At 55.6% G+C, this 25500-nt stretch overlaps 1 protein-coding gene across 1 annotated transcript in view; it reads left to right on the top strand.

The window, feature by feature from the left end:
- PLXNA2 (plexin A2) overlaps window positions 1–22606 on the top strand; it is a 41171-nt gene extending 18565 nt beyond the window's left edge. The window contains exons 4-31 of the mRNA XM_049769774.1: window positions 1694–1794; window positions 2746–2869; window positions 4919–5072; window positions 5559–5655; window positions 6256–6370; window positions 6567–6767; window positions 6970–7066; window positions 7176–7366; window positions 8208–8359; window positions 9132–9249; window positions 9900–10036; window positions 10852–11019; window positions 11091–11184; window positions 11988–12227; window positions 12686–12829; window positions 13028–13262; window positions 14780–14922; window positions 15185–15453; window positions 16062–16128; window positions 16243–16389; window positions 16540–16699; window positions 16771–16874; window positions 17681–17780; window positions 18326–18516; window positions 18649–18818; window positions 19581–19793; window positions 20292–20442; window positions 21569–22606. Of these exons, the coding sequence (XP_049625731.1) occupies window positions 1694–1794; window positions 2746–2869; window positions 4919–5072; window positions 5559–5655; window positions 6256–6370; window positions 6567–6767; window positions 6970–7066; window positions 7176–7366; window positions 8208–8359; window positions 9132–9249; window positions 9900–10036; window positions 10852–11019; window positions 11091–11184; window positions 11988–12227; window positions 12686–12829; window positions 13028–13262; window positions 14780–14922; window positions 15185–15453; window positions 16062–16128; window positions 16243–16389; window positions 16540–16699; window positions 16771–16874; window positions 17681–17780; window positions 18326–18516; window positions 18649–18818; window positions 19581–19793; window positions 20292–20442; window positions 21569–21664 (4179 nt within the window). The 3' untranslated portion in view covers window positions 21665–22606. The remainder of the gene's footprint in view (window positions 1–1693; window positions 1795–2745; window positions 2870–4918; window positions 5073–5558; window positions 5656–6255; window positions 6371–6566; window positions 6768–6969; window positions 7067–7175; window positions 7367–8207; window positions 8360–9131; window positions 9250–9899; window positions 10037–10851; window positions 11020–11090; window positions 11185–11987; window positions 12228–12685; window positions 12830–13027; window positions 13263–14779; window positions 14923–15184; window positions 15454–16061; window positions 16129–16242; window positions 16390–16539; window positions 16700–16770; window positions 16875–17680; window positions 17781–18325; window positions 18517–18648; window positions 18819–19580; window positions 19794–20291; window positions 20443–21568) is intronic.
- Window positions 22607–25500: the final 2894 nt, after the last annotated feature.

Genomic DNA, 25500 nt, shown 5'->3' with positions numbered 1-25500 from the left:
CATCAACTTCCTCTGGCCTCAGCCTCACAAACACAGACACAAGGACACATAGACGCACAGATGTACGGATACACAGAAGCACAGACTCACAGACCCATAGACACATAGATGCACAGATTCACAAGGACAGACACAGATGCATAGACACATAGACACAGGTGTACAGATGCATGATGTGTGGGCACTTTGGTGCACAGCCGTACAGTTTCACAGACCAACAAACATGCTGATGCACAGATGTTTGGATGTACAGAACAAGGATACGTGGGCATAGAGGAGTATGGACACATATGCAGGACACATTGGTGCACATACACATACACAAACATGGGTGCACAGATGCAGATATAGAGGTACACAGTTGCATGGACATATAGAAATATGAATGCACATAGAAATTTGTCTGCAACTCTGGTTGGCCAAGTCCAGCTGTGGGGCCCTGGTCACCCACACTCCATATACTATTCGGGCAGGTGCTAGAGGCCCATCTGTGTATCAGAGGGACCAATCATATCCATGGCCACACCAGCCCAAATGCTCCTCACTCCTGACCTATTCCAGGTCTCCCACAGAAATTGAGCCCTGGGGGCAGCATTCCTGTCCTCAGCCTCTAATCAGGACATGGACCCAACAGACCAATAACCTGGGCAGGCCCAGTTCCTGGGAGCCAGAGCAGTGAATGGTGTGAGCCTTTTGCATGTGTGGAAAATGCAACATTTTCCTTTTGATCCCCTGAACCCTGCTGCCTGCAACCCCACTCATGGGAACTCTGCACTTTCTGACTTCCTGGGTCTAGCTGTGTATCACTCCCAGCTTCTGGCCATGTTGGGCACCAGGAAGGTGCATCATGGGTTGAGCCTAGCCTCGCCACCCTGACCCAGAGCCTCTTGTCCTGGTTCCCACAGGGCTAGCAGTGGGCACTAGAATCCTAGGATAAGTTGCATGTGGTGACAAGGGTGTGTGGGGCCTAGAGTATCCGGATGCGGCTGCCCTAGCTCGTGGAAGTGCTCCGGTGAGACCCGCCCATCTTTCCCTTCTCACGTTGCTCTTCAACTCAGCTAATTAAAAAACCCCTTCGAGGAGGCCCGGGAAGCAGTGAGGAGCTTGTTGGAGAGTTCCCCGGTGTCCAAGGCCCCCTGAGAAAGTGGCTTTGTTAGGGACACACAGCCCCATTCAGTGCAGCCAGCTGCTGGGAGCTGCTGTGTTTAGACGGCGGCTGAGCTGAGGGCACGGTAGTTCCCACTGCAGCCAGATGCCTGCTTCACTCAGCTGGGGGCTGGGACTGAGGACAACGGTGGGACGTGGCTGGGCTTTGTCCTTTGAGACAGATGTGAGGGGCTTGGCCATGGCGGGGAGACCATGGAAGTGCATCCGGGTACCATCAGGTCTTATGAGAGCAGAGATGCCTTCTGACCTGATCCACAAGCTTCCCTCCTGCCCTGGTAGCTGGCAGTCTCCCCTTTCTCACACATACACACACACATAAACACACACACACACACATATTCACAAAGACTCATACATGCATGCACACAACACGCACATTCTCGTACATGCATATACATACAATATACACACTTTATACCTGTGTGTACATACACTCACACACCACAAACCAGGGAATGGCCCCATCCTGGGGCTCCCAACTGTGGGATCCAAGGCCTGTCTTCTTCCTGACTGTCCTTACCCGCAGGTGACACGGGTACCGGTGGAGGCATGTGAGCAGTATACTACGTGTGTGGAGTGCCTAAGTGCGGGGGACCCCCATTGTGGTTGGTGCTCCCTGCACAGCATGTAAGTAACCCATGCACCTGGGAGGCTGGAAAGGGGAGGGAGCGCTCAGCTGGGGCTACAAGGCCAGTCTCCATCCCTGAGCACTGAAACCTGAGGGGAGTGCTGAGGCCCCAGGTTAGGGCCCCCACAGGTTCCTGGCTCTGGCATGGGTCCTCATAGAGGGCCTGAATCAAGCTGTACCTGCTCCCCAGGGCCATAGGTGACCGCCATGGGCCCCACTGAGTTGGGCCAGGGTGTTAGGTGCCTCCCAGGGGCATTGAGGTGGGGCTGGCCCTGAAGGAAGCTCTATTAGCTGCCTCCCTCCCCCACTCCTCAGAGGGTACACTGCTTGTATGTCACAGCTGAGGCCCCCAGACATGTTGCTCCACATCCCCATTTCAGGGTGGCTCTGGGTTCCCTAACCCCACATCTCCTCTTTCCCCACTTCTCATAGCTCTGTCCCTTGTCCCCAAACCTTTCCTTTGAAGCTGGGGTTAGAGCCGGCAGGGCTAACTCAATGCCCAAATGGTCTCAGGACTGGCAGGTGCTCCGGGACCAGAAGGTGGCCAGGCCTTGTCCCTTCTGTCCCCAACTGCCCCAGTGTCTGCCCCATGTCTGTCCTGTCTGTCCCAGCATCTGAACACCTGTCTCCACCCTGCCCCACCTGTCCCAGTGTCTATACCATGTGTCTTCATGTCTGCCCATCTCAGCGTCTCCACACACATGACATGTACCAGGTGCAGCCAGCAAGGAGGGACAGGCCCAGCCTGTCCTTTTCTGGGACATTTCAGTGTCTCAGGACTGAACTGTAACTAGCAGAGGGACAGGTAGAGAGGCAGCAGCACCCATCCCAATGCCCCATGTGGTTGCCATCCCAGCACTCAGGCAGATTTCTGTTGGGGGACCCGTGGTGGGCATCCCTTGGGGTGTTCTGCCTCCTTGGTGCAGTCTCTCATCCATTTCTGCCCACAGGTGCTCCCGCAGGGACCATTGTCCACGTGCCTGGGAGCCCTACCGCTTCGCAGCCAGCCTCAGCCAATGTGTGCGGCTCCAAGTGGAGCCCAGCAGCATCTCTGTGTCTGAGCAGCGCCGAATGGTGAGTGGAGCAATGGCAGGCTTTCCCATGTCCAGAAGGATCAGACACAGCACCCATGGTCCCTCAAGTCCTGGTCTCCTTCCCTCGGCCAGTAGTGCATCTGGGTTACTGCTCCCCTGGAGTGAAACAGCCCCCCCAGGAATGCTCCTATACTCCACAACTGGTCTGTGCTGTGACTCCAATAGGATCCACAAGTGTGAAAGACAACCAAATGAATGGATGTGAGAACAGATAGTTGGATGGATGGATGGATAGATGAATAGATGGATGGATGGATGGATGGATTGATGGATGGATGGGGGATGGATGGTTAGATAGATTGATAGATGGATGGTGGATGAATGGATGGGTAGATGTATGGAGGAATGGGTGGATGGATGATTGGGTGGTTGGGTGGGTAGATGGTCAGATGAGTGGGTGGATGGATAGATTGGATTGATGGATGGATAGATGGATGATGGATGGATGGGTGGGTGGATAAGTGGATGAATGGGTGGGTGGAGAGGTGTATGGATAGGTGTATGGACGGACGGGTGGGAGAATAGGTGTATGGATGAGTGGGTGGGTGGATAGATGGATGAGTGGATGGATGGGTTGATGGATGGATGGATAGGTGGGTGGATGGATGGTGGATGGATAAATGGGGGTGGATAGATGGATAGTAAACTAATGGATGAATGGATAGATGCGTCAGTGGACAGATGTGGATTTATGGATTAACAGTGGGTGGATCAATGGATGGATGGATGGATGGATGGATGGATGGATGGATGGATGGGTGGGTGGGTGGATAGATGGATGGATGGGTGGATGGATAAGTGGATGGGTGGGTGGGTGGAGAGGTGTATGGATGGATGAGTGGATGGGTGGGTGGGTGAATGGATGGATGGTTGGATAGATTGATGGATCGATGGGTGGGTGGATGGATAGATGGATGGATGGGTGGAAGGATAGGTATATGATGGGTGAGTGGATGAGTGAATGGATCAATGGATCGATAGATGGATTAATGGATCGATAGATGGGTGAGTGGGTGGATCAATGCATGGATGGATCAATGGATGGGTAGGTGGAGAGGTGTATGGATAGGTGTATGGATGGATGGGTGGGAGGATAGGTGTATGGATAGATGAGTGGATGGGTGGGTGGATCGATGGATGGATGGGTGGGTGGATGGATAAATGGATAGGTGGATGGATAAGTGGATGGATAGGTGGGTGTAGAGGTATATGGATAGGTGTATGGATGGGTGGGTGGAAGGATAGGTATATGGATGGATGGGTGGGAGGATAGGTGTATGGATAGATGAGTGCATGGGTGGGTGAATGGGTGAGTGAGTGGGTAGGTGAATGGATGAATGAGTGGATGGATCGATGGATCAATGGGTGGGTGGGTGGATAGATGGATGGGTGGATGTATGGATAATGGGTGGGTGGGTCGATGGATGGATGGGTTGATGGATGGTAGATGAATGAATGGGTAGGTGGGGGTGGATAGATGGATAGTAAACAAGTGGATGAATGGATAGATGAGTGAGTGGACATATGTGGATTTATGAATGAACAGATGGATGGACAAGAGAGCCAGTACATTCTGTTTGGGGAGCAGTCTCAGCTCCTGGCATAGCCCCACACACATATTATGCCATTTCCAGAGCTGTTCAGCTCTTGCTCTTGATGTTCCCATCCTCTCCCTCTGGGATGTGGTCTCCCTAGCACAGACTCAGGGCCTGAATCTCCTGACAATGGCACAGCCTGGACACAGCAGGAACCCCCAACCGAGGCAATAGCCTCCACCATGAGATTGTCCCATAGGCCTGTGGGAGTCTGCCTGGCCCCTGGATGGTGGGTACTGAGGGTGTTGCCCCTGTGGAACCTCAGCAGCCCCACAGGCTGGATGCCCACACAAGGGAACCCAACCCCTACAGAATTCAGGCTCCTGGGGCTGTAGCATTGTCTCACACATCTAAGAAAGCTGGCAGAGTGCCCACATCCACATCACCCGGGTCTAGTCACCCCCTTCCACTGTCCTCTCCTCTGCTCCTCACAGCTATCCCTAGTGGTCAGTGATGCCCCAAGTCTCTCCGTGGGGGTCTCCTGTGCCTTTGGGAACCTGACAGAGGTGGAGGGGCAAGTGGATGGAAGCCGGGTGCTCTGCATCTCGCCTGGGCCCAGGGACGTGCCTGTCATTCCGCTGGACCAAGGTAGGTGCTCAGAGGTGGCGGAGCAAGGACTGGCCAGGTAGCACACTGGACCCTGGTTGCTCCTGGGGTACCAGGACCAGTTCATGTTCCTTTTATGGGAGTAAGTTTAGCAGCCATACCCAGACCCACCCAAGACGAGAGGCCCTTCCTGGAAGGGGCTTGACCAGCACCGTACCTGTGGTGAGATGGTGCAGACCTATGGTGAGGTGGTGTAGGCAGGGTCGCTGTGGTGAGGTGGTACAGATAGGGCCCCATGGTTAGATGGTGCAAACACAGCCCTCTTGCTGAAGTGGTACAAGCATGGCACCCACAATGAGGTGGAAGAAAGGCCACCATGGTGAGATGGTACAGGCAGGATCATCATGATGAGATGGTGCAGGCAGGGTCCCTGTAGTATGATGGTAGAGGCAAAGCCCCAGGGTGAGATGGTGCAAGCAGGATCCTTTCAGGCCCCAGCGGAGCAGGTGACCCCACTTTCCTTCTCAGATTGGTACGGGGTGGAGCTTCAGCTGAAGTCCAAGGAGACCGGGCGGATATTCGTCAGCACCGAGTTCAAGTTCTACAACTGCAGCGCCCACCAGCTGTAAGCCTGGCTGGGAATTTGGGGGAGGGGGTGTCTCTGGTCCTGGCCCATAGCCCCTGAGGTCAAGGGAGTCACTCCACCTGCTTCTTCCAGGGAGTTCCTTTAAGCAGCCATATTCGTCACCAGATCTCTGAACCCCTTATGGAGGATCCTGAGCCAGGGCAGGAGGTCCAGAATAGCTGCTTCCAGGAGCTTCTCCCCACCAGGGAGGCCGCAGCGCATGCCAGCTACCAGCCATGTCCCTGGCCAAAGCCTCATGTGCCCATGGGACATGCAGCGCCCAACAGGGAGGCTCAGGCCCTACTGCCCTGCTGAAGACATGTGTCCCCACAGCTAGGGGCCTCACCCAAGATAGCTAGAGCTGAGTGGCAATAGCCTCTTTCCAGGAGGCAGTGGGGTATTGGGGCAGGGTGTGATACAAGCTGCAGCAGGTGGGGGTTGGAGCACAGCCCATACTGTGTAGAGGTGACACTGTTTGTCTGTGGAGCTCAGCCCTGGGTGGGTCTCTGCTGGAGGCTCAGTTCCCTCTGTCACATGGGTGTCCTGGCCCAGACACGGAGTGTGTGTGCCAGGCCTCACCCACTTTTCTACCTGGCCCAGCTGCCTGTCCTGCGTCACCAGCGCCTTCCGCTGCCACTGGTGCAAGTACCGGAACCTGTGCACGCATGACCCCTCCAGCTGCTCCTTCCAAGAGGGCCGGATCCATGCCTCAGAGGTGTGCAGCCCAACAGGCCATGGGGGGGGGGGGGGCGCTGTCTTTGATGGATGTCGGGGAGGACGGTCCCCACCTGGAGCATGGGAAGGCAGGAACAAGCCGTCTGCTTCAGGGATGCCCAGAATAGCCCAGATATTGAGGGGCTCAGGGTCACCTGGTCAAGTTAGGCCCTGACTAGGCCCACCCTGCCCCACAGGACTGCCCCCAGCTGGTGCCCACAGCCGAAGTCCTGATCCCCGTGGGGGAGGTGGAGCCTATCACGCTCAAGGCCTGGAACCTCCCACAGCCCCAGTCGGGGCAGCGTGGCTACGAGTGTGTCCTCCGCATCCAGGGCACCATCCACCGCGTGCCCGCCCTACGCTTCAACAGCTCCAGTGTGCAGTGCCAGAACAGCTCGGTGAGGCACAGGAGGGCTCAATGCAGGGGTGTGTGGAGGAGGCAGTGCAGGGGTTCGAGGGGGGCAGCCATGCATGGGACCAGTGGAACCTGCTGGTGTTGGTGACAAGAGGCACCATTTCGACATGGGAATCCCTCGGCTTGTGGGACCTTTCCTGGGGAGGGTCTCTCACCTCTCACCTTTAACCCTTCTCTCTGCCCAGTACCAGTACGAGGGGATGGAGCGCAGCAGTCTGGCCGTGGATTTTGCTGTGGTGTGGAATGGGAACTTCGTCATCGACAACCCACAGGGCCTGAAGGGTATGCAGCACCCCCTGGTGGCGGGAGATAGCACAGGGTTCCAGGTGGGGGTGTTGGTGGGGGGTGTCTGTATCGTGGCTGGCCCCCGCCCACCCCAGCTCCCTTGCAGTGCACCTGTACAAGTGTGCGGCCCAGCGGGACAGCTGTGGACTCTGCCTCAAGGCCGAGCGCAAGTTCGGGTGCGGCTGGTGCCGTGGCGAGCGCAGATGCACCCTGCCCCAGCACTGCAGCGGCTCTGCCGGGCCCTGGCTCGACTGGTCCAGCCACAGCGTCAAGTGTTCCAACCCCCAGATCACAGAGGTGAGTGGCACACTGGGGCCCGTGTCCCAGGTGACTACACAGTGGGTCCCTGTCCCATGTGGCTCTGTGAGCAGCAAGCGAATGTCCTACATGTGACCAACAGTTGCCCCATGGCTGACACTCAAGAGCAGGCCCTGTTCCTATCAAAGGTCTTAGAGCTAAGACTCAGCTGGTGTTGGGAAATAGGGGGTCACAGGGACCTGTGGGGTCACCGGATGCCGGAGGTGGGGTCCTGGGAGAAATGGCTGACCTTCGTGGAGAAGCCTGAAGGAACTGAGGTCTGAGGCCTCCTCTATCTCTCATTCCCTCTCCCCCTCATTTTCCACTTTTGAACATCTCTTGGGGGGGATAATTTCAGACTTATAGGGCACAAAAGTAGTGCCAGAGGCAGCTTGTGCCCTTCAGATTCCCAAGCAAGTCAACATCCTCCATAATGAAGGTGGCACATAGTCCTGTCTGCCCGCCTCTCCGCCCTGCATTGCCTCTCTCTTCCCACCTCTCCCCTGTGATTGTCCCCCACTTTTGTTCTCTCCCCTGTGGTCTCTCACCACCCTTCACCTGCCCTCACACCTCTGTCCCTCCCCACCTTTTCCTCCTGTTCTGCCTTCCAGTAACCCTGACTCTCCTCCTTCCTGAAGTTTCCTGAAACTGCCTGCAGGCGGCCACAGTGACACTCCCATTCCCAAACCTTTATCGGAAGCTCCCGAGACTGGGTGGGAGTCTCGACCCAGGTTGCTGTGAGCTCAGCTCTGATTCCCTAGAATAGGATTAATGTGGGGGAGGAAGATCTCTGGGAACCCTGAAGTTCCTGGTCCAGCTCCACTCCCCCACCCCCGCACAGATGCTGACAGTGTCAGGACCCCCAGAAGGAGGCACACGGGTGACCATTCGTGGTGTGAACCTGGGCCTGAACTTCGCGGATATTGCGCAGTATGTGCGGGTAGCCGGGGTGCCTTGCACACCCCTCCCTGAGGACTACATCGTTGCTGAACAGTGAGTCTGATACACACCACCGGTGATACCACCATCCATATGGCTACCCACTGACAGCTCAGTGGGATCCACCACCTGCCTGGCCTGTCTCTCCCTGCACCACATTGGAGAGCACCATATCAACCCACAGACCCACTGACCCACAGAGCACCTTCACTGACATCCGCACCAACACCCGCACCCTCATCAGCACTCACCTGCACCAACACCAGCACCAGTACCTACACCAACACCCACACCAAAACCAGCACTAACACCCACACTGACACCAACACTAATGCTAACACGTACACCAACCACCACACTCACACACCAGCACTGATACCCCTGTTAAGGCTAACATCACACCCATGCCACAGGCCTAGAAACAAAGTATTAGTCCCAGGGCTCTGGTGGCAGCTGAGTTCTAGCCTGCACAGACATATTTATCACCAGAGCAGCATGGGCTAGAAATGAGGGTGTGTGCCAGGAGTGGCATTGGGGATGGGCTTATGGACTGAGAGGTACTCCTTTGCAGTTTGTGGGCAGGGAGTGGGTGGAGAGGGGTAGAACACAGTTTCCCCGGGCCCCAATGTGACTCGGGGGTCTGATCTCACTGCTTGAAGAACAGATGCCCTTGCTGCCTAGGTGCCTCTCTTTGTGCCCGCTGTCACTGCCTCAGTCCTGAGAGCCCCAAAGTGCAGACACTATCTTTGCCACGTGTCAGCTCCCTCAGCCTCCCTGCGCCTGGCTCAGCAGGCCTGACTCTGTCCCCTGTTCACTATCCATGCAGGATTGTGTGTGAGATGGGACCTGCCCCCAGGACTGCTACAGCAGGGCCAGCACATCTGTGTGTGGGCGAATGCAGACCTGAGTTTACAGCCAGATCCCAACAGGAGTTCACCTTCGTGGTGAGTGCTGAGGTGTCCACTGTCTGAGTTTCTGTACCTTTGGGGGGCTCCCAGTGGGAGTGGGGGGGGTCTTTGAGGCACCAGAAACACTCCAAAGTATCTCTACCCTGCTTGGGAACCCACCCATCAGCTCTTGCAGGAAGCTGGGGCAAAGGCAGGGCCCCATGTCTAGACTTGAATCCCCCTCACGGCCCTCTGCTATCACCCTCTCTGGGGCACCCAACAGCTGGGGGTGGACCTGGAAGGGATACAACAGTTGGCATTCACAGAGACTTCACCTCTTCTGCTAGATGGTCCTCTTGGCTCTTGAACTCCTTCCTGGGGACACGGGATAGAGCTGGGCCCTTCCCCATGTCACTAGACACCACTGGACAAGCTGGCACCCTGTGTCTTTGGATAGACACAGGGATTATTTGCCTATCAGCCACCACTGCAGTTCCTCCTGAACTCCCACCCCTGGCAGGACTCCTTGGTCTAGCCCTAGGGCCTGTGTCCACAGCAACTCTGGTGCAGAGCTCCGGCCCTGTCTGATGAGCCCAGACTGTTACCAGCCACTCCCTCAGACTTTCCTCAGCACAGCTCCCCAGTCAGTAGCTGGCCTTTTGGTTCAGCTGGCAGTTGGCCCACCCACCCTTTCTTCTTTCCCCCAGCACCCTGCTGTACATTCGCTCAGCCCTATCCGGGGCCCTGAGTCAGGGGGCACCATGGTCACCCTCACTGGACACCACCTGGGAGCTGGGAGTCTCGTGGCTGTGCACTTGGGCAACCAGACCTGCGAGTTCTATGGGTGAGGTGGGCTCTGAGGCAGGGCTGGGTCCTGTTTTGGGTCCTGAGTGAGTGGTCCTGTGGGGGGCATATCCTGTGGGCACAAATGTGTGTCCTGTGGGTGCACATACATGCCATGTTGGGTGTGCACATGTGTCCTTGGCATAAGTACACGTGTCTTGTGGGTATGTACACATGTCCCATGATTGCGTGGTATGTCCTGTGGGTGTATACATGTGTGTCCTAAGGGTGTGCATGTGCTCTGTGGGTGGGAATATATGTATGCCCTGTGGAGTTTGCACACATGTTGTGTGACTGCACACATATGCGCCTTGGACACAATCATGTGTCCTATGGGTATACATATATGTCCTATGAGTGCACACTTGCCCTTGTATTGCATGTCCCATGAGTTTTCACATGTGTCCTCATGTGTGTTTGTGCGAGGACACTGGGTGTGTAGTGGACATCGTGACCAGAACCATGGTGGTGCTAGGAGCATCCGGGGTCTCCTGAGCTCCCATGGGAGGTTCATTTCTGGTCACGGCAGCTGTAGAAGTGTTAAGGAGGGGTTGGGTTCATGCCGGTCCGGGTCCCACAACCCCATGTTATGTGGTGAGGCCCAACATGAGGTTCACCAGCCGTCACTTTAAGGACCACTTCCTAGAAATTTTCAGAGGGGTCTCTCTGCCTATGCCCCCTCAGTCCTGCCCTCCTCACAGGGCATATAGGTACACCCTTACCCAGTGGTCACAGGACACAGGTTACCTCCACCGGGATTGCAGGAGAGGTGCAAAGCAGCACCCGGTCCAACCTTTACTCCTGCTGTCCTACCAGGAGGTCCATGAATGAGATCATGTGCCTGTCCCCGCCCTCGTCCATCGGCCTGGGCCCGGTCCCTGTTTGGGTGAGTGTGGACAGGGCTCATGTGGACAACGACCTGCAGTTTGAGTACATCGATGACCCTCGGGTGCAGCGTATTGAGCCTGCCTGGAGTATTGCCAGGTAAGGGCAGGGGGCCCAGAAGGGCAGGTGGGAGGCCAGGATGAACCCTGACTGGCTCTCCTTGCCCACAGTGGCCACACGCCCCTGACCATCACAGGCTTCAATCTGGATGTCATCCAGGAGCCCAGAGTCCGAATCAAGTTCAATGGCAAAGAGTCTGTGAATGTGAGTGAGGGCACATGGGCACGAGGGAGCGAGGGTGCAGTGACAGGGTGTATGAGCATGTGTCTGTGCAGGCAGGGGCATAAGGATCAGTCACATGGCACCATGTGCCCAACTGGATTTCCCTTTGCCTTTGCGTATGCAGACATGCACCATGTCATTGTATGTGCCTGCCCACACATGTTCACACCTGTGCAACTCAGTTACACAGAGCTATGATCCACTACACATATGCACATGCAGCCCTGCAATAGACATTCATGTGTACCCACATACATGCATTCGTGCATGTTTTCACGTGCAGGTACATTCACACCTGTGCACCCTGCACACGGACAATTGTACATACCTGCACTTTGTACTTTCTCGTTCCTTGCCCATTCACACTTGCACACTCCATGCTCTCTCTCTCCCTTTCTTACATACTCACACTTGCATACTCGGATCTCTTCCTTCCCTTGCACATTCCACACACTCTCCCCATTCCTTGCACACTCATGTTTGTCTTGCATCCACACTCTCTGCCCAGGGCTCTTGCAGCTTCATATGTGCCTCCAGGCCTATGAGACTAGCTGCCCCCTTAATGCTGACCTGGCACTGGGTACCCAGTAATGGCTGCATCCCACACTCAGCCTTTTCTTCTTGGGCTCACCCTGCTCAGGAACAAGTGGGAGCCCTGGTGAGGCTGCAGTGGGCAAAGGACATCACAGTACAGCCAGCCTGTACCCCTGCCCCCCAGAAGTGTCTGTGCCTTTCCTACCCCCACTGGGCACGACTGGCCATGCTGAGGGCTGTGCATGGTTCAGGTATGCCGGACTGTGAATACCACCACGCTCACTTGCCTGGCTCCGTCCCTCACCACTGACTACCGGCCTGGCCTGGATACCGTGGAGCGGCCTGAGGAGTTTGGCTTCGTCTTCAACAATGTGCGGTCCCTGCTCGTGTACAACGATACCAAGTTCACCTACTACCCCAACCCCACCTTCGAGTTGCTCAGCCCCACTGGGATCCTGGACCAGAAGCCTGGCTCCCCCATCATCCTGAAGGTACCGCTCCAGCCGGGCTCTGTCTGTCTTTGTGTGCTTCTATTATCTGTGTGGGGTTCTGTCTCTAGGAGGTTCTGTCCTGTTTTTGTGGGTTCTGTCTCTGTGGGTTTTGTCTATGTGGGGTTCTGTAGGGCCCTGTATGGGGTTCTGGGCCCTCAGTGCCATGACACCTATGGAGCTGGCAGATGACTCTGAACCGAGTTTCATGAGTTCCTGGTACTCTACCTCACTGGGTTAGAATGTTCTGGGCCTGTAGCAGAAACAAATGCCCATGCCCAGAGCTTGTTTCCATCCAGGTGCCACCCAGCACCTCACGCTTCCCAGCCTCACTTGTCCCCACCTTGCCCTGTCAGCTGAGTCCAGGCTGTTGTCCCAGGGGCATGCCCATAGTGGGAGAGCCAGTCTGGAGTCTCTTCAGCCAGGGGTCTGGGTCCCCTCTGAGCAGCAATTCTCCACAGGGCAAGAATCTCTGCCCACCCACTTCGGGGGGTGCCAAGCTCAACTACACAGTGCTCGTGGGGGACACGCCATGTGCTGTCACTGTGTCTGAGACGCAGCTGCTTTGTGAACCCCCGAACCTCACAGGGCAGCACAAGGTCATGGTGAGTCTCTGGGCCTCCACGTGTCCTCTGTTCCCTGTTCTTAGCCAGCCCCTGCTCCCCACCCCCACTGAGCCTGTTTCTGGGGGTGTGAGAGCAGCCCCAGGGGTGGTGTGGGGAGTTGCTGAGGCCACAAGACACAGCGGGTGTCAGGGCCATAGGTGGTAGGTCTGGGGGTGCAGCTCACAACCTCTATTGCAGGTACTCGTGGGTGGCATGGTCTTCTCACCTGGCCTGGTGAGTGTGGCGGCCGACAGCCTGCTCACCCTGCCTGCCATCGTAAGCATCGCAGCAGGTGGCAGCCTGCTCCTCGTCATCGTCATCATCGTCCTGGTTGCCTACAAGCGCAAGTCCCGTGAGAACGATCTCACACTCAAGCGTCTGCAAATGCAGATGGACAGTCTGGAGTCCCGTGTGGCACTGGAGTGCAAGGAGGGTAAGTCTGCTTACCCTTACTCCCCCCACACAGCCTGTATATACCACTCACAGCTCATACACACCACACACATTACACACTTCCCACAAACATGACACACGGCGCACATACTTCACATACCTCATCTATATCACACGCACAACACAGAGCTTATACACACCACATGCAGCTCACACACATCATACACACCACATACAGCTCATATACAATATACATCACACACCCACATACAGCCCAGCTGGGCCACCTCTTCCTTTGCCCTGGGAGAGGACAGGCCCTGTCTCCTCACCCGGTGGAGCAGCAGGTCAGGACAGATGCCCCTATTGCAGGGGTCTTCAAACTACGGCCCGCAGAGGAGTCTGATCCGGCCTGCCAGCAGTGAGCGCTGTTTGGTTGCCAAGATACCTGCCAGCATAAACACTCAGTGTATATCCAAATATCAGGAACCATGCACTCAAAATGGTAACCATCTTTGGTAGCACTTATGCCTATGAACAGACTTTTTCAAGAATGAAACATCTGAAATCTCCAACCAGATCAAGATTAACTGATGCCCATTTGCATCACTTGTTACGGCTGGCAGTGACAAATATGGAACCGGACATTGACCATCTCTTTAGCCAAAAGCAGGCCCACAGTTCCCATTGAAATACTGGTGCATGATCTGTTTATTTATAAATGGTTTTCATTTTATTTATATAAGATATGTGCAGTGTGAGTAGGAATTAGTAGCTCATATAGTCCGGCCCTCCAGCTCTCTAAGGGACCGTAATCCGGCCCCCACTTTAAAAAGTTTGAAGACCCCTGGCCTATTGGGAAAGCAAGCCAAGCTAGGGGGCAGTGGAGGCATCACTCATGTGACTTGTCCTGGAGCGAACATGCGTTGTGGGTGCAACGTGTGCATGTAGTTGTGTCTGTGCTGCGTGTAAGTACATCTGATGCATTGTGCATGCATATGAGCACACATGTGTTGTGTGAGCACACAGGTGCCCTGTGCATGTGGGTGTATGTGAGCACGTGCATGTGAGTATTTGTTGTGCATCTGTGTATATGAGCACATGCATGTGTTGTGTGTGCACCTTGCATCCTGTGCATATGTGCGTGCGTATACACATGTGTGTCCGTGTGATGTGTGTGTTCAGGGGTACCTATGTGCATGTGTGACTTGTGTGTGATAGTGGGTGTTCCTGTGGGTATCCATGTGTCCTGTATGTCAAAGTGCATGTGTGTCGTGTGTGCGAATGCGTGTATAGGAGCTGGTGTGTGCTGGGTGTGCATGTGTAGAACATGAATCGTTCACGCAGCCTGGGATCCACCCAAGTGGTCCCCCAGCTCAGCTCCCAGTCACACAATGAGTGTGGAGGCCATGCTGCCCCTGGCTCATTCTGACCGCTCTGACAATCTCCTTAACCCCCTGACTTGCCCCTGACCCGCCCCTCACCCACCCCCATCTGCCTTCTGACCCACCCTTTGACCCTCTCCCTGATCCACTCCGTGACTAATTTCCTGCCCCGCAGCCTTTGCAGAGCTTCAGACGGACATCAACGAGCTGACCAGTGACCTGGACCGTGCTGGTATCCCCTACCTGGACTACCGCACCTATGCCATGCGTGTGCTGTTCCCGGGAATCGAGGACCACCCGGTCCTGCGGGAGCTAGAGGTGGGCTGCCCACGGGGGCCACAGCACTGGGGCTAGCGAGGCGTGAGGGGTCGGGAACACACCATGATCCTGGTGCCGGGTTCCCTGGACAGGGCACAGGCTTGTCCACAGATTAATCCTAGTGGTTCGGGGGGATGGGGGGGCTGGGGAAATGGGGTCTCAGCAGGTGACATAGGGCAGAGACTCTGCTCTGACTGGGACAGGCAGGTGGGTCAGGCAGGGGCTGCGGGCCAGCGTGCAGAGACCTTCCGTCCGCCCCCAGGTGCAGGGCCACGGGCAGCAGCAGGTGGAGCGGGCGCTGAAGCTGTTCGCGCAGCTGCTGCACAACAAGGTCTTCCTGCTGACCTTCATCCGCACGCTGGAGGCGCAGCGCGGCTTTTCCATGCGCGACCGCGGCACGGTGGCCTCGCTCATCATGACGGCGCTGCAGGCGCGCCTGGAGTACGCCACCGACGTGCTCAAGCAGCTTCTGTGCGACCTCATCGCTAGGAACCTGGAGAACCGCAACCACCCCAAGCTGCTGCTGCGGAGGTCCGAGGGGGCGGGGCCGGAGGGTGGGTGGGGCGGGGCGGGGCCCAACGAGAGCGTGGCCATTGGCTGATCCCACCGAGGGGTGTGTCCATGGGCGGAGCCTGCGGAGGATGGGCTGTAGGCGGGCTCGAGAGGGGGCGTGGTCTTATGGGCGGGGCACGGGCTTGTCATGGGGTGTGGCTTCTGTGGGGCGGGGCCTCAGGGGCCTATCCCCCCCCCCACCAACTTCAAAGTTGGGGCTTTCAAGATGCTCTCCAAAATTGTGAGGTTAAATCTGAGTTGGTGGTGGGGTCTGCAGGAGGCCGTGAAGCAGAGGGGCCCATTCTGTGGTGTGGACTCCCCAAGACTTAGTCCAGCACTGCCCCCCTCAAAGCCCTTCCCAGGCTGTGATCTCAGGCCTGGACTGAAGCCAGCATTACTCCCACCTGCACCCAAGACCAGCTGCCAAGGCCCAGAGCAGCTCTCAGAGGGAGACATTCACTCCCCCGCTGCCTCCCTCCCCCTCCTCAACCTCCCTTGGGCCCCACATCCATCCATGTTCTGCCCTATGCCCACTACTCCTTGTACCCCGACGCCCCTTGAGCCATCCCTCCCCCCATCTCCCGCAGGACGGAGTCTGTGGCTGAGAAGATGCTCACCAACTGGTTCGCTTTCCTCCTGCACAAGTTTCTGAAGGTCAGCGGGAGGGTACAGGGTCAGGAAATGCCAGGGCAGGGAGGACTCTGGGACAGGAGAGCCTGCAGCCACTTGCAGCCACCCCACAATCACACCTGCCTTTCTACCCTGCAGGAGTGTGCCGGGGAGCCCCTGTTCATGCTCTACTGCGCCATCAAGCAGCAGATGGAAAAGGGCCCAATCGACGCGGTGACGGGTGAAGCACGCTACTCTCTGAGTGAGGACAAGCTCATCCGGCAGCAGATCGACTACAAGACGCTGGTGAGGGCAGAGCCACGCTATTGCCCTGCTCTCCAAGCACCCACCTGCTCTCGGTTCAGAGGCCCTATGCCAGAGCCCCAGAGCCCTGGTTCTGAGGAGAGGGCATGATCAGGTCGCCAGTGCTGAGTCTCAGTCTTGCCTGTCCCCCAGATCCTGAATTGCGTGAACCCTGACAATGAAAACAGCCCGGAGATCCCTGTGAAAGTGCTCAACTGTGACACCATCACGCAGGCCAAGGAGAAGATCCTGGACGCTGTGTACAAGAACGTACCCTACTCCCAGAGGCCCCGTGCCACCGACATGGACCTGGGTAGGAGCCAGCGTGGGGTCTGTGGGGGCAGCGGGTTGGAGCTCAGGCCCTGACGATGCACCTGCCCGCAGAGTGGCGCCAGGGCCGCATCGCTCGGGTGGTGCTGCAGGATGAGGACATCACCACCAAAATCGAGGGAGACTGGAAGCGGCTCAACACACTGGTACACTACCAGGTGAGGAGACCCCACCTTCCTGGTCATAGTCTCACTAGCATACTAGCAGGTGAGGTCACATGACAGGTCGCCCCAGCCCTGGACACCCCCCAGACACCCCCTGAGTACCTGCCTGCCAGGTTTCCAAAGAGCTTCAGGCTCTGCCTGGAGGGTGCCAGAAGCCACTCACTGTGCACTGCCCCATCCCTGGAGAAGCCTGCGTGTTGCCGTCAGGTGCACAGAGCTGTGCGGGGAGAGAACAGGCAGTATTAGGGAAGCACCCCAGGCATTGTGCTGCTTCTGCGAGGCAGCTGGCAGGCCAAGATCCTGAAGGATGGTTACAGCTGGCACCATTGCACAACTTCTAGAACTCATCAAATGTGTTGGAATCAGAAATGACTTAATAGGGACATCTGCAGCCCACGGTGCTATTTTGGTGATTTCTTCCTCTGCCTGATGCCCAACTGGGTCCCACAATTCCAGGGTCTCTGTTCCCAGACAGAATAGGAAACAGCTGAAAGCTGCTTCTGGGTCTGCATTGGACTCACAGTTATGTGGGACTCGGTAGTGAGGTCCAGCAAGGGCACCTCAAGATCTCCCAGAGCTCAGCCAGGATGGAGTCGAGTGAGAATAGACCTCCCACCAGGGAAAAGAAAGTGAAGGGCTGCCCACCACCAGGGTGCCTGTCAGCTCTCTTCCATGTCTTCACTTCCCCTGTGGTCACCTCCAGTGTCTTCACCTCCCATGTCCTCACTTCCCATGTGCTCACCTCCTGTATGTTCACTTCTAGTGTCCTCACCTCCTGTTTCTGTCACCCTCTGGAGCAGGTATCGGACAGGTCGATAGTGGCCCTGGTGCCCAAGCAAACATCCTCCTACAACATCCCAGCCTCAGCCAGCATCTCCCGCTCCTCCATCAGCAGATATGGTAAGGACATGTCTGGGCTCGCCCACTTGCAGTGCTCAGTGACTCTGGGATTCCTACCATGCACACAAAGACAAACACAAGGCTGACCCCCACATGCGGCCTCAGCACTATAGCTCTGCTCTACAGCCCAGTACCCTCCGCCATGCAGAAGCCTTCTTCCCCAATACCTCTGACCCTGTCCCCTGACCCCTAGTACCTCTGACCCTGTCCCCTTTGACCCCAGTACCTATGCCCCTGTTACGTCTAACTCCCAGTACCTCTGACCCCCATTTCCTCTGACTCCTGTTCCCTCTCACCCCTATTCCTCTGACCCTTGACTTCTGACTCCACCCACTCTGACCCCAGTACCTCTGATCCATCTAGCTTCTGTACTGCCCCAGTATCCTCTGCCCCCAGTATTTCTTGATCCCTGCCCCACCCATCTGTGCTGCCCCCATTGCGGGCGCAGTGGGAGCACCCCATGTCCCGGGCACTCTGGGACCTCAACCAGAATATTGACCCTGGAGGGGGTTGTCTCCCGTGTCCCTGATGGAGCCGTCCCCCAGACTCGTCCCTCAGGTACACAGGCAGCCCCGACAGCCTGCGGTCACGCACGCCCATGATCACACCCGACCTGGACAGTGGCGCCAAGGTGTGGCATCTGGTGCGGAACCACGAGCACGGTGAACAGAAGGAGGGAGAACGTGGCGGCAAGATGGTGTCTGAGGTCTACCTGACACGCCTGCTGGCCACAAAGGTGCGGCTGGACCCACACATGATCGTTGGACCATGTTGCTTTCCTGTGCCCCTTCTCTGACCTATGATGCTTCTCTGGCCTGTGCCCCCTTTTTTCACCCTGTATCCCTTCTCTGGCCTGTTGACTTCCTAGGGAACACTGCAGAAGTTTGTGGATGACCTCTTGGAGACGCTCTTCAGCACTGTTCACCGTGGGAGCGCACTGCCCCTAGCCATCAAGTACATGTTTGACTTTCTGGATGAGCAGGCGGACAGACATGGCATCCACGACACAGATGTGCGTCATACGTGGAAGAGCAACTGGTAGGGATGGGGCTCCTAGGACTGTGCTCACCCCCTATGGGACAGGGCTCCCAGATAGTTATCACCCCCTAACCCCTTGCTCCATAGGGACAGTCCAGCTCTGTCACCTGTGGAGCCAGGGAGAGGTCAGACTAGGGCCACGCCTGCCCACCAGGCTCCCCTATTTCTCTGCCCTGGAGAACAGACCTCTGTGAGTCTGATCAGCGACACTACCGCTGGGCAAAGAACAGAGCATGAGGCCTCTGTGTAGGGTCAGAGTTCCAGACAGCACAGGGACAGATGGGTCCAACATTGATGGAGCTACCCCTCCGTAGGTTAGCTGTCAGGGTCCCCTTGGGTCAATTGGTTTGGTCACAGCATGAATTTGGGGACATGTCTCAGTTGGCATTAAAAGCCTGTGAGCTGCTGGGTGCTGTATTCCTCAGGGAAGAGGGGGTATCATGCAGTGAACAAAGATTGGGGTGCTATGGAGTTTCACCATGGCTAACAAACCCACCTTCCCACATGATGCCTGAGACATGGGCAGGTGTGGACCATGGATGCAGTGACCCACCACACCCACTGCTCATAACTCGTACTGCCCTGCACAGCCATCCTGGGGCCTTGTCCTGGGTGGTGCCCATGTCCAGGGCTGTGGGATTGTCAAGCAGCCAGCAAAGGGCAGAAAGGGCCCTCGTAGAAGACCCAGCCCTGGCCATGCAGTCACATGGCTTGGGTCACGAGGAACTGCTGACCACATACTCAGCCAGGCCCTCCCCCTAGCTTGCCGCTGCGCTTCTGGGTGAATGTAATCAAGAACCCGCAGTTCGTGTTCGACATCCACAAGGGCAGCATCACGGATGCCTGCCTGTCAGTGGTGGCACAGACCTTCATGGACTCCTGTTCCACATCCGAGCACCGGCTGGGCAAGGACTCGCCATCCAATAAACTGCTCTATGCCAAGGACATTCCCAGCTACAAGAGCTGGGTGGAGAGGTGGGTGGACCTCATACCCCCAGACCCTCAGGCCTGGGCCTATCTGTCCCAGACTAGGCCCCCTATGTTCATGTAGGGACTGCCCTGTCCCTCTCTACACAGCAGACACCCAGAGCCCAGCCTCTGCACACCCCTGGGCATCATCCATTTCTACTGAGGCTCCTGCTCTGTCCCAAGCCTGAGAGATCTGTGCCTAGGGAGAGGTGAGATCACTCCAGACCTCTGCCCCTTACAAACAAGAAGCCGATCTATTGTTCTACTTAAGAGAAGGAAATGGTCCCAGGCTGTACCAATGCCTAGGAACCCACCACTAGGTCAGGCTCTGGGCATTCTGCCCTGCAGAAAATGCCCCTTAGGGTCTGGTGTGCAGGTCACCTGGCAGCTGGGAGGGGAGGTACCTGAGGTAGTAGACATACAGCACTGAGAGGCCCTGTCCTATCTCGAGAGACCTTGGCCCAAGAGTCCCTGGCCCCAGAGCCCCTGTCTTCTCCTTTGCAGGTACTATGCAGATATCACCAAACTGCCAGCCATCAGTGACCAGGACATGAATGCGTACCTGGCTGAGCAGTCCCGCCTGCACGCAGGTGACTTCAGCATGCTGAGTGCCCTCAGTGAGATGTACTCGTATGTGAGCAAGTACAGCGAGGAGGTGAGTGTCCCTCAAATATCTCAGTGAAGAGGTGAGTGTGTCCCTCAGATATTCTCCTAGTGGGCAGGTACATTGAGGAGTTGATCCCCTGTGTGCCCACCCAACCCTCATTCCCACCAGAATTTGGTGTACCTCCTGCCCTATCAGGCAGCCCTGACACCTTTCTGACACCCACGCCAGGCCCCATATAGCTTCTCTGGACAATGGGCATTGGGCATGAACTTGACCCAATGCCCTGCTCCTCCTGGCCCCCATAGGATAAACGCAAGGCAGCTTTTCCTGTATGCTGGCACCATGTGAGCATGTGTCATGCATGTGCATGTGGTCATGTGAAGGGCTATAGCACACACATGGATGAACATGATGTTCATAGATGATCACCTCCACACATACACAAACATGTACATAACCAGGTACATGTCAGAACACATTAACTACACACATATTGGCATATGTCATGTGAGCTACATGACGTGAAGTACTTTCATATGTAAGTACATATATGAGATACTAGTTAGTCATTGATACATGTTATGTAATGCATATATGTACATGAGATACATGTTTACCCATGCTCCCATGTATGGGCATTTATATGTGTACATATATGAAGTGCTCAATTGCTTATGGGTGCACTGGGTGTGTGAATGTATATGTATACACATGTACATGCATGTGTTTAAGGTACTCTGTCATCCATGGGCCTATATATACATGTGTGTATACATATGTCTGTGTAGCATATGAGCTACCCAGTCACCCATGGGTCTATTGAGGACATTCATCTACAGATATGAGCTGCTCAGGTGCCTTGTGCCTACATGTGTACATATAGGTGCATGGGATTCTTGGTCATCCATGTCTGTACACATATGTCCATGTATTATATTAGCTACTTAGTCATCCATGGGTCTACCTTGGACATATACTTACATGTATGAGTTTCTTGGTGCTTATGGGCCTACATGTATATACATGCATGTTCAGAGGGTGATCAGTCATCCATGATACATGTGTTTATATGTATATACACACTTGTGCATACGTGTGTATGGGATGCCTGGCTCTGTGGTACATGCCATGTTCCTGGCAGCAGAGGCAGGTCCTCATTTTGGTCTCTCCACAGCTCATGGGGGCCCTGGAGCAGGATGAGCAGGCAAGGCGGCAGCGTCTGGCCTACAAGGTAGAGCAGCTCATCAGCGCCATGTCTTTTGAGAGCTGATACAGGCCTATTTCACAAAGGACCACACCAGGTCACCCAGGAAGGATGGGGCCTGCGGGGACTTCGGAGAGGGGATGCCCCTAATCGCTGCAGACACCTGCCAGAATCAGCAGGGCCAGAGGCACAAGTGGAGAGGTGGGCATGGCCAGCTTGGCCCCTTTGCATGGAAACTCCTGATGTATCTGGGGAAATGAAACTTGAACAGTTTTAAGAAAAGGGGAAATCCAGAAATAAAGCCTCAGAAATGCCTCCCTGTGCCTGTGCCGAGCTTGCTTCATGTGAGCCCTGATCCTGGCCTCTGCCCTCGCTCCCCTGCCTTGGGCTCTCAGAACATGGCCAAAAGGGATAGAAGGAGGCAGCCCAGCCCAGCAGGAAGCAGGCACAGGGCCCCACAGACACTGCAGAAGCCACTGCAGGACGAAGTCAAACCCGTTTACAACGAGCAATACTTGAAGAATGATCGAGATTGTGGACACCTGTGGGCATTTGCCCTATCCTCGCTGCCTGCCTGCAGCTCCTCCAGCCACACCTCAAACCCAGGACCATCTCCTGCGTGCAGCTTCTGAACCAGAGACCAAAGCTCCACCAACCTGTGGCCTCCTACCACCCAGGAAGGCGCTGGGGACCCCTGCCCCCAAGAAGACAACCTGCATGTGGCAGGCTGGGGCTAGCCACCCCCTTTCTAGTCCCCAGGCCACTGCACTAGCCCCTAAATCCAATGCCAAAGGCCCTGCCCAGCTGGAGCAGGACCAGGCAGGGTTCTGAGGGCAGCCAGGCCAATACTCAGGAATCTCTCCTCGCTTGCTCGCTTGCTCACCACAGCAGCCATATCATGGGCTGAACACGCCTCCCCACAAGCCAAAGGGATCGTTCTCTGAGCCCCGAGGGGGCAGATGCCCTACACTTCCTTTGTCCCGCAGTGAGCTCTGAAGAAGCTCCAAGAAGCAGGGCCTGGCCCGCAACCCCCTGGGCACTCTGAGTTAATGGGGACAGAGCCTCATGGTGTCATAAAAGGGCAATTGCCAGGACGGAAGGCACCTGCCCCCCATCCACCTCTGCCTCGCCCACCTTGGGCACCTATCCCCCAGTGCCACAGGGCCCATCATGGTCCATCATGTGAAGGAATAAGGAGCAGAGGAGACAGCCCCACTGGTTAGGACAGGGGCGGGCCAAGAATAACTGCCCTACCTCCAGGACCTCTCTAGGTGGGGAGAAACAGGAGACAGAGGCCAAAGGGGAGCTTGGAACTTGTGTCAGCTCCTGCCTATCTGCTTATTACTGGTGAGGCCAGACCCCCACAAAGGGGCCTGGGAGAAAGTTTGAGAGGTTTGGGAGAGTGTATCCAGAGAGAGACCCCAGCACAGGGGCTCGGAGCCTTGGCTCCATTCTTAACCCCCTGACCCCACAAGCCATTGGCTGTGCAGATGGGCTGGTGGGTCTCCCCATATAGGTGCCTCCTCTGAGGAGGATGGGACAGCTGGTGCCCTGCAGAGAGCCATGGGGGGTCAGGCTGTGAGGCTCCTGGGCACCTCTGAGGCACCCTCCTCCTCCTGGCCCTGGACCTACCGGGGCTGACTCCTATATCTGGGGGATCAGCTTTGTCCATGAAGAATGCAAAGGGCCTCTTCTGGTTTATGGGGCCACTCGTCAAAAGGGTCCCACACAGGAGCCCTGTGACAGGGACCCTGCCCTGCCTTCTGTGGCCCACAGGTGCCCCAAGGGAGCCAGCCTGGCACACTACAATCGTGTTATATATATTTTTAAGAAGATTCAATGATCATTGTCTGGTTCTGTTGTTTTTACAAATATTGTGGATCAAACACTGTAAGAAAATGAAGTATTTAAAATGTCCCAACAAAATGGGGTTTTTGTTATTCTAATATATTATTGTGAACCTATTGTAAATATGAAAACTCCTATTTTGCAAGCCAAGGACACATTTGTACTGTTGTTATATATAAATAAAGTTTACTGGATAAAAGCATCCTCACATTCATGAAAGCAAATGTGGTGAGGTGGGGGCTGTGGGGCTGGAGGAGGGAGCTGCTGGGCTGCGGGTGGCAGGGCTGGGGATTCCAGATTGAGGTTACAGGGTTTGGGATACAGGGCTTGAGAGTATAGGATTAGGCTACACTCACTTTCCACCCACCAAAAACCCCAGATGAATTTTGCCTCAAGATTTCACATATGTACAAAGACACAAATATGTATACATGGACATTCATGTACAGGACACACGTGTACCCAGATATGTGCATATGTGCATGCGCAGAGATGCTTGCACACTGACATGCACATGCTCACACAGACACAATCACAAATCACAAATCCTTTTTCTGGGGATCTCTCCTACCTGCCCCTCAGTAAACCTCTGCCGGCCGGCCGGTGCCCAGAGCTTGGCAGGAGCCTGATGGTGCTTCACCTTCTTGTCAGATGCTCCCTGGGAAAGGAATGAATCCCAAGTTCAGAAAGTCTATATTAGATAAGGTTATGTGACTTTCTTCTTTTTTTTTGGTTTTGGTTTTTGGGTTACACCCGGCAGCACTCAGGGGTTCCTCCTGACTCTACGCTCAGAAATCACTCCTGGCAGGCTCAGGGGACCATAGAAGATGCCGGAATTCAAACCACTGCCCTTCTGCATGCAAGGCAATTGCCTTACCTCCATGTTATCTCTCTGGCCCCTTTTATGTGACTTTCAAAGCCTGCTCTGTCTAGGGAGAGTGGGAGACACCTGGAGCTTTTATTATCTCCTTCTAATTAAGTCCTGCACAGTCACCCTCCCTCAAGGTAAGTGCTGACAGGAGGGTCCTTGGCCCTAACTAATGCTGGAGAAAATGAATATCATGCTGCCCATTGGCTAATTAAAAGTGTGCCTCTTTAGGGTGCCTTTATGTGAATAAATGGGACTGTCATTATCGGCTGACAACAGCCCTGGTCAGGCCCAAGCTGTCACCTAGCTTTCCCTGCCTTGGGGTCCCACGCAGCCTTACCAGGGATCTCCATGTAAGGCTGCTCTTCCTTGTTGGACTACCCCAGGGGCCATCCTCCCAGATCTGAAGCTGTGCAGGGCAAGTCAGTCATACCTACTCTGGGCATCCTACTGAAGAGAAATAAGAGACTGCAGGCAGGGTTACAGCAGCCTGGGGTGCTGGAAAAGGGTGGCAGAAGAAAAAAGGGAAGGGAGGAGGGGAGGGGAAAAGGAAGGGAGAAAGAAGGGAGAATGGAAGGAGGGAAGGGGGAAGGAAGGAGGGAGGGAAAAAGAAGGGAGGGGACCGGAGAGGTAGCATGGAGGTAGGACGTTTGCCTTACATGCAGGATAGTGGTTCGAATTCAGGCATCCCACATGGTTCCCTGAGCCTTCCAGGAACAATTTCTGAGAGTAGAGCTAAGAGGAACCCCTGAGCGCTGCTGGGTGTGACCCAAAAAACAAAAACAGAGAGAGAAAGAGAGAGAGGGGAGAGAGAGGAGAGAGAAAAGAGAGAGAAGAGAGAGAGAAAGAGAGAGGAAGAAGAAAGGGAAAAGGGGAAAAGGAGGGCACGAAAACTGAGAAAGACAGGGAACTTAGCAGGTCTTGAATGGCAGATCCCAGGGCCTTCCCTCTGAAGAGTCTCTTCACCATCCCTGTCAAGTGGAGGTTCAGAAGTCAGTGCACTGAGCCTAGCACTGCTGGAGACACTTTCTCTCTCCTCTCTGGGGGACAGAGGAAAGGGTCCTCCTGGCTCAGTGCTTAACCCAGGCACAAAAACCTTAGAACAAATGAATGCCTTGCCCGCCCCCTCCAAGTGCTGAGCCATGGGTCCTGCTAGACACTAGACACAGTCCCTGAGCCCTGGACT

This window comes from Suncus etruscus, chromosome 3 (assembly GCF_024139225.1).
Source record: "Suncus etruscus isolate mSunEtr1 chromosome 3, mSunEtr1.pri.cur, whole genome shotgun sequence".
NCBI lineage: Eukaryota > Metazoa > Chordata > Mammalia > Eulipotyphla > Soricidae > Suncus > Suncus etruscus.
Note: the sequence above shows the minus strand (reverse complement) of the source record. Positions and strands in the feature narration are given on the sequence as shown.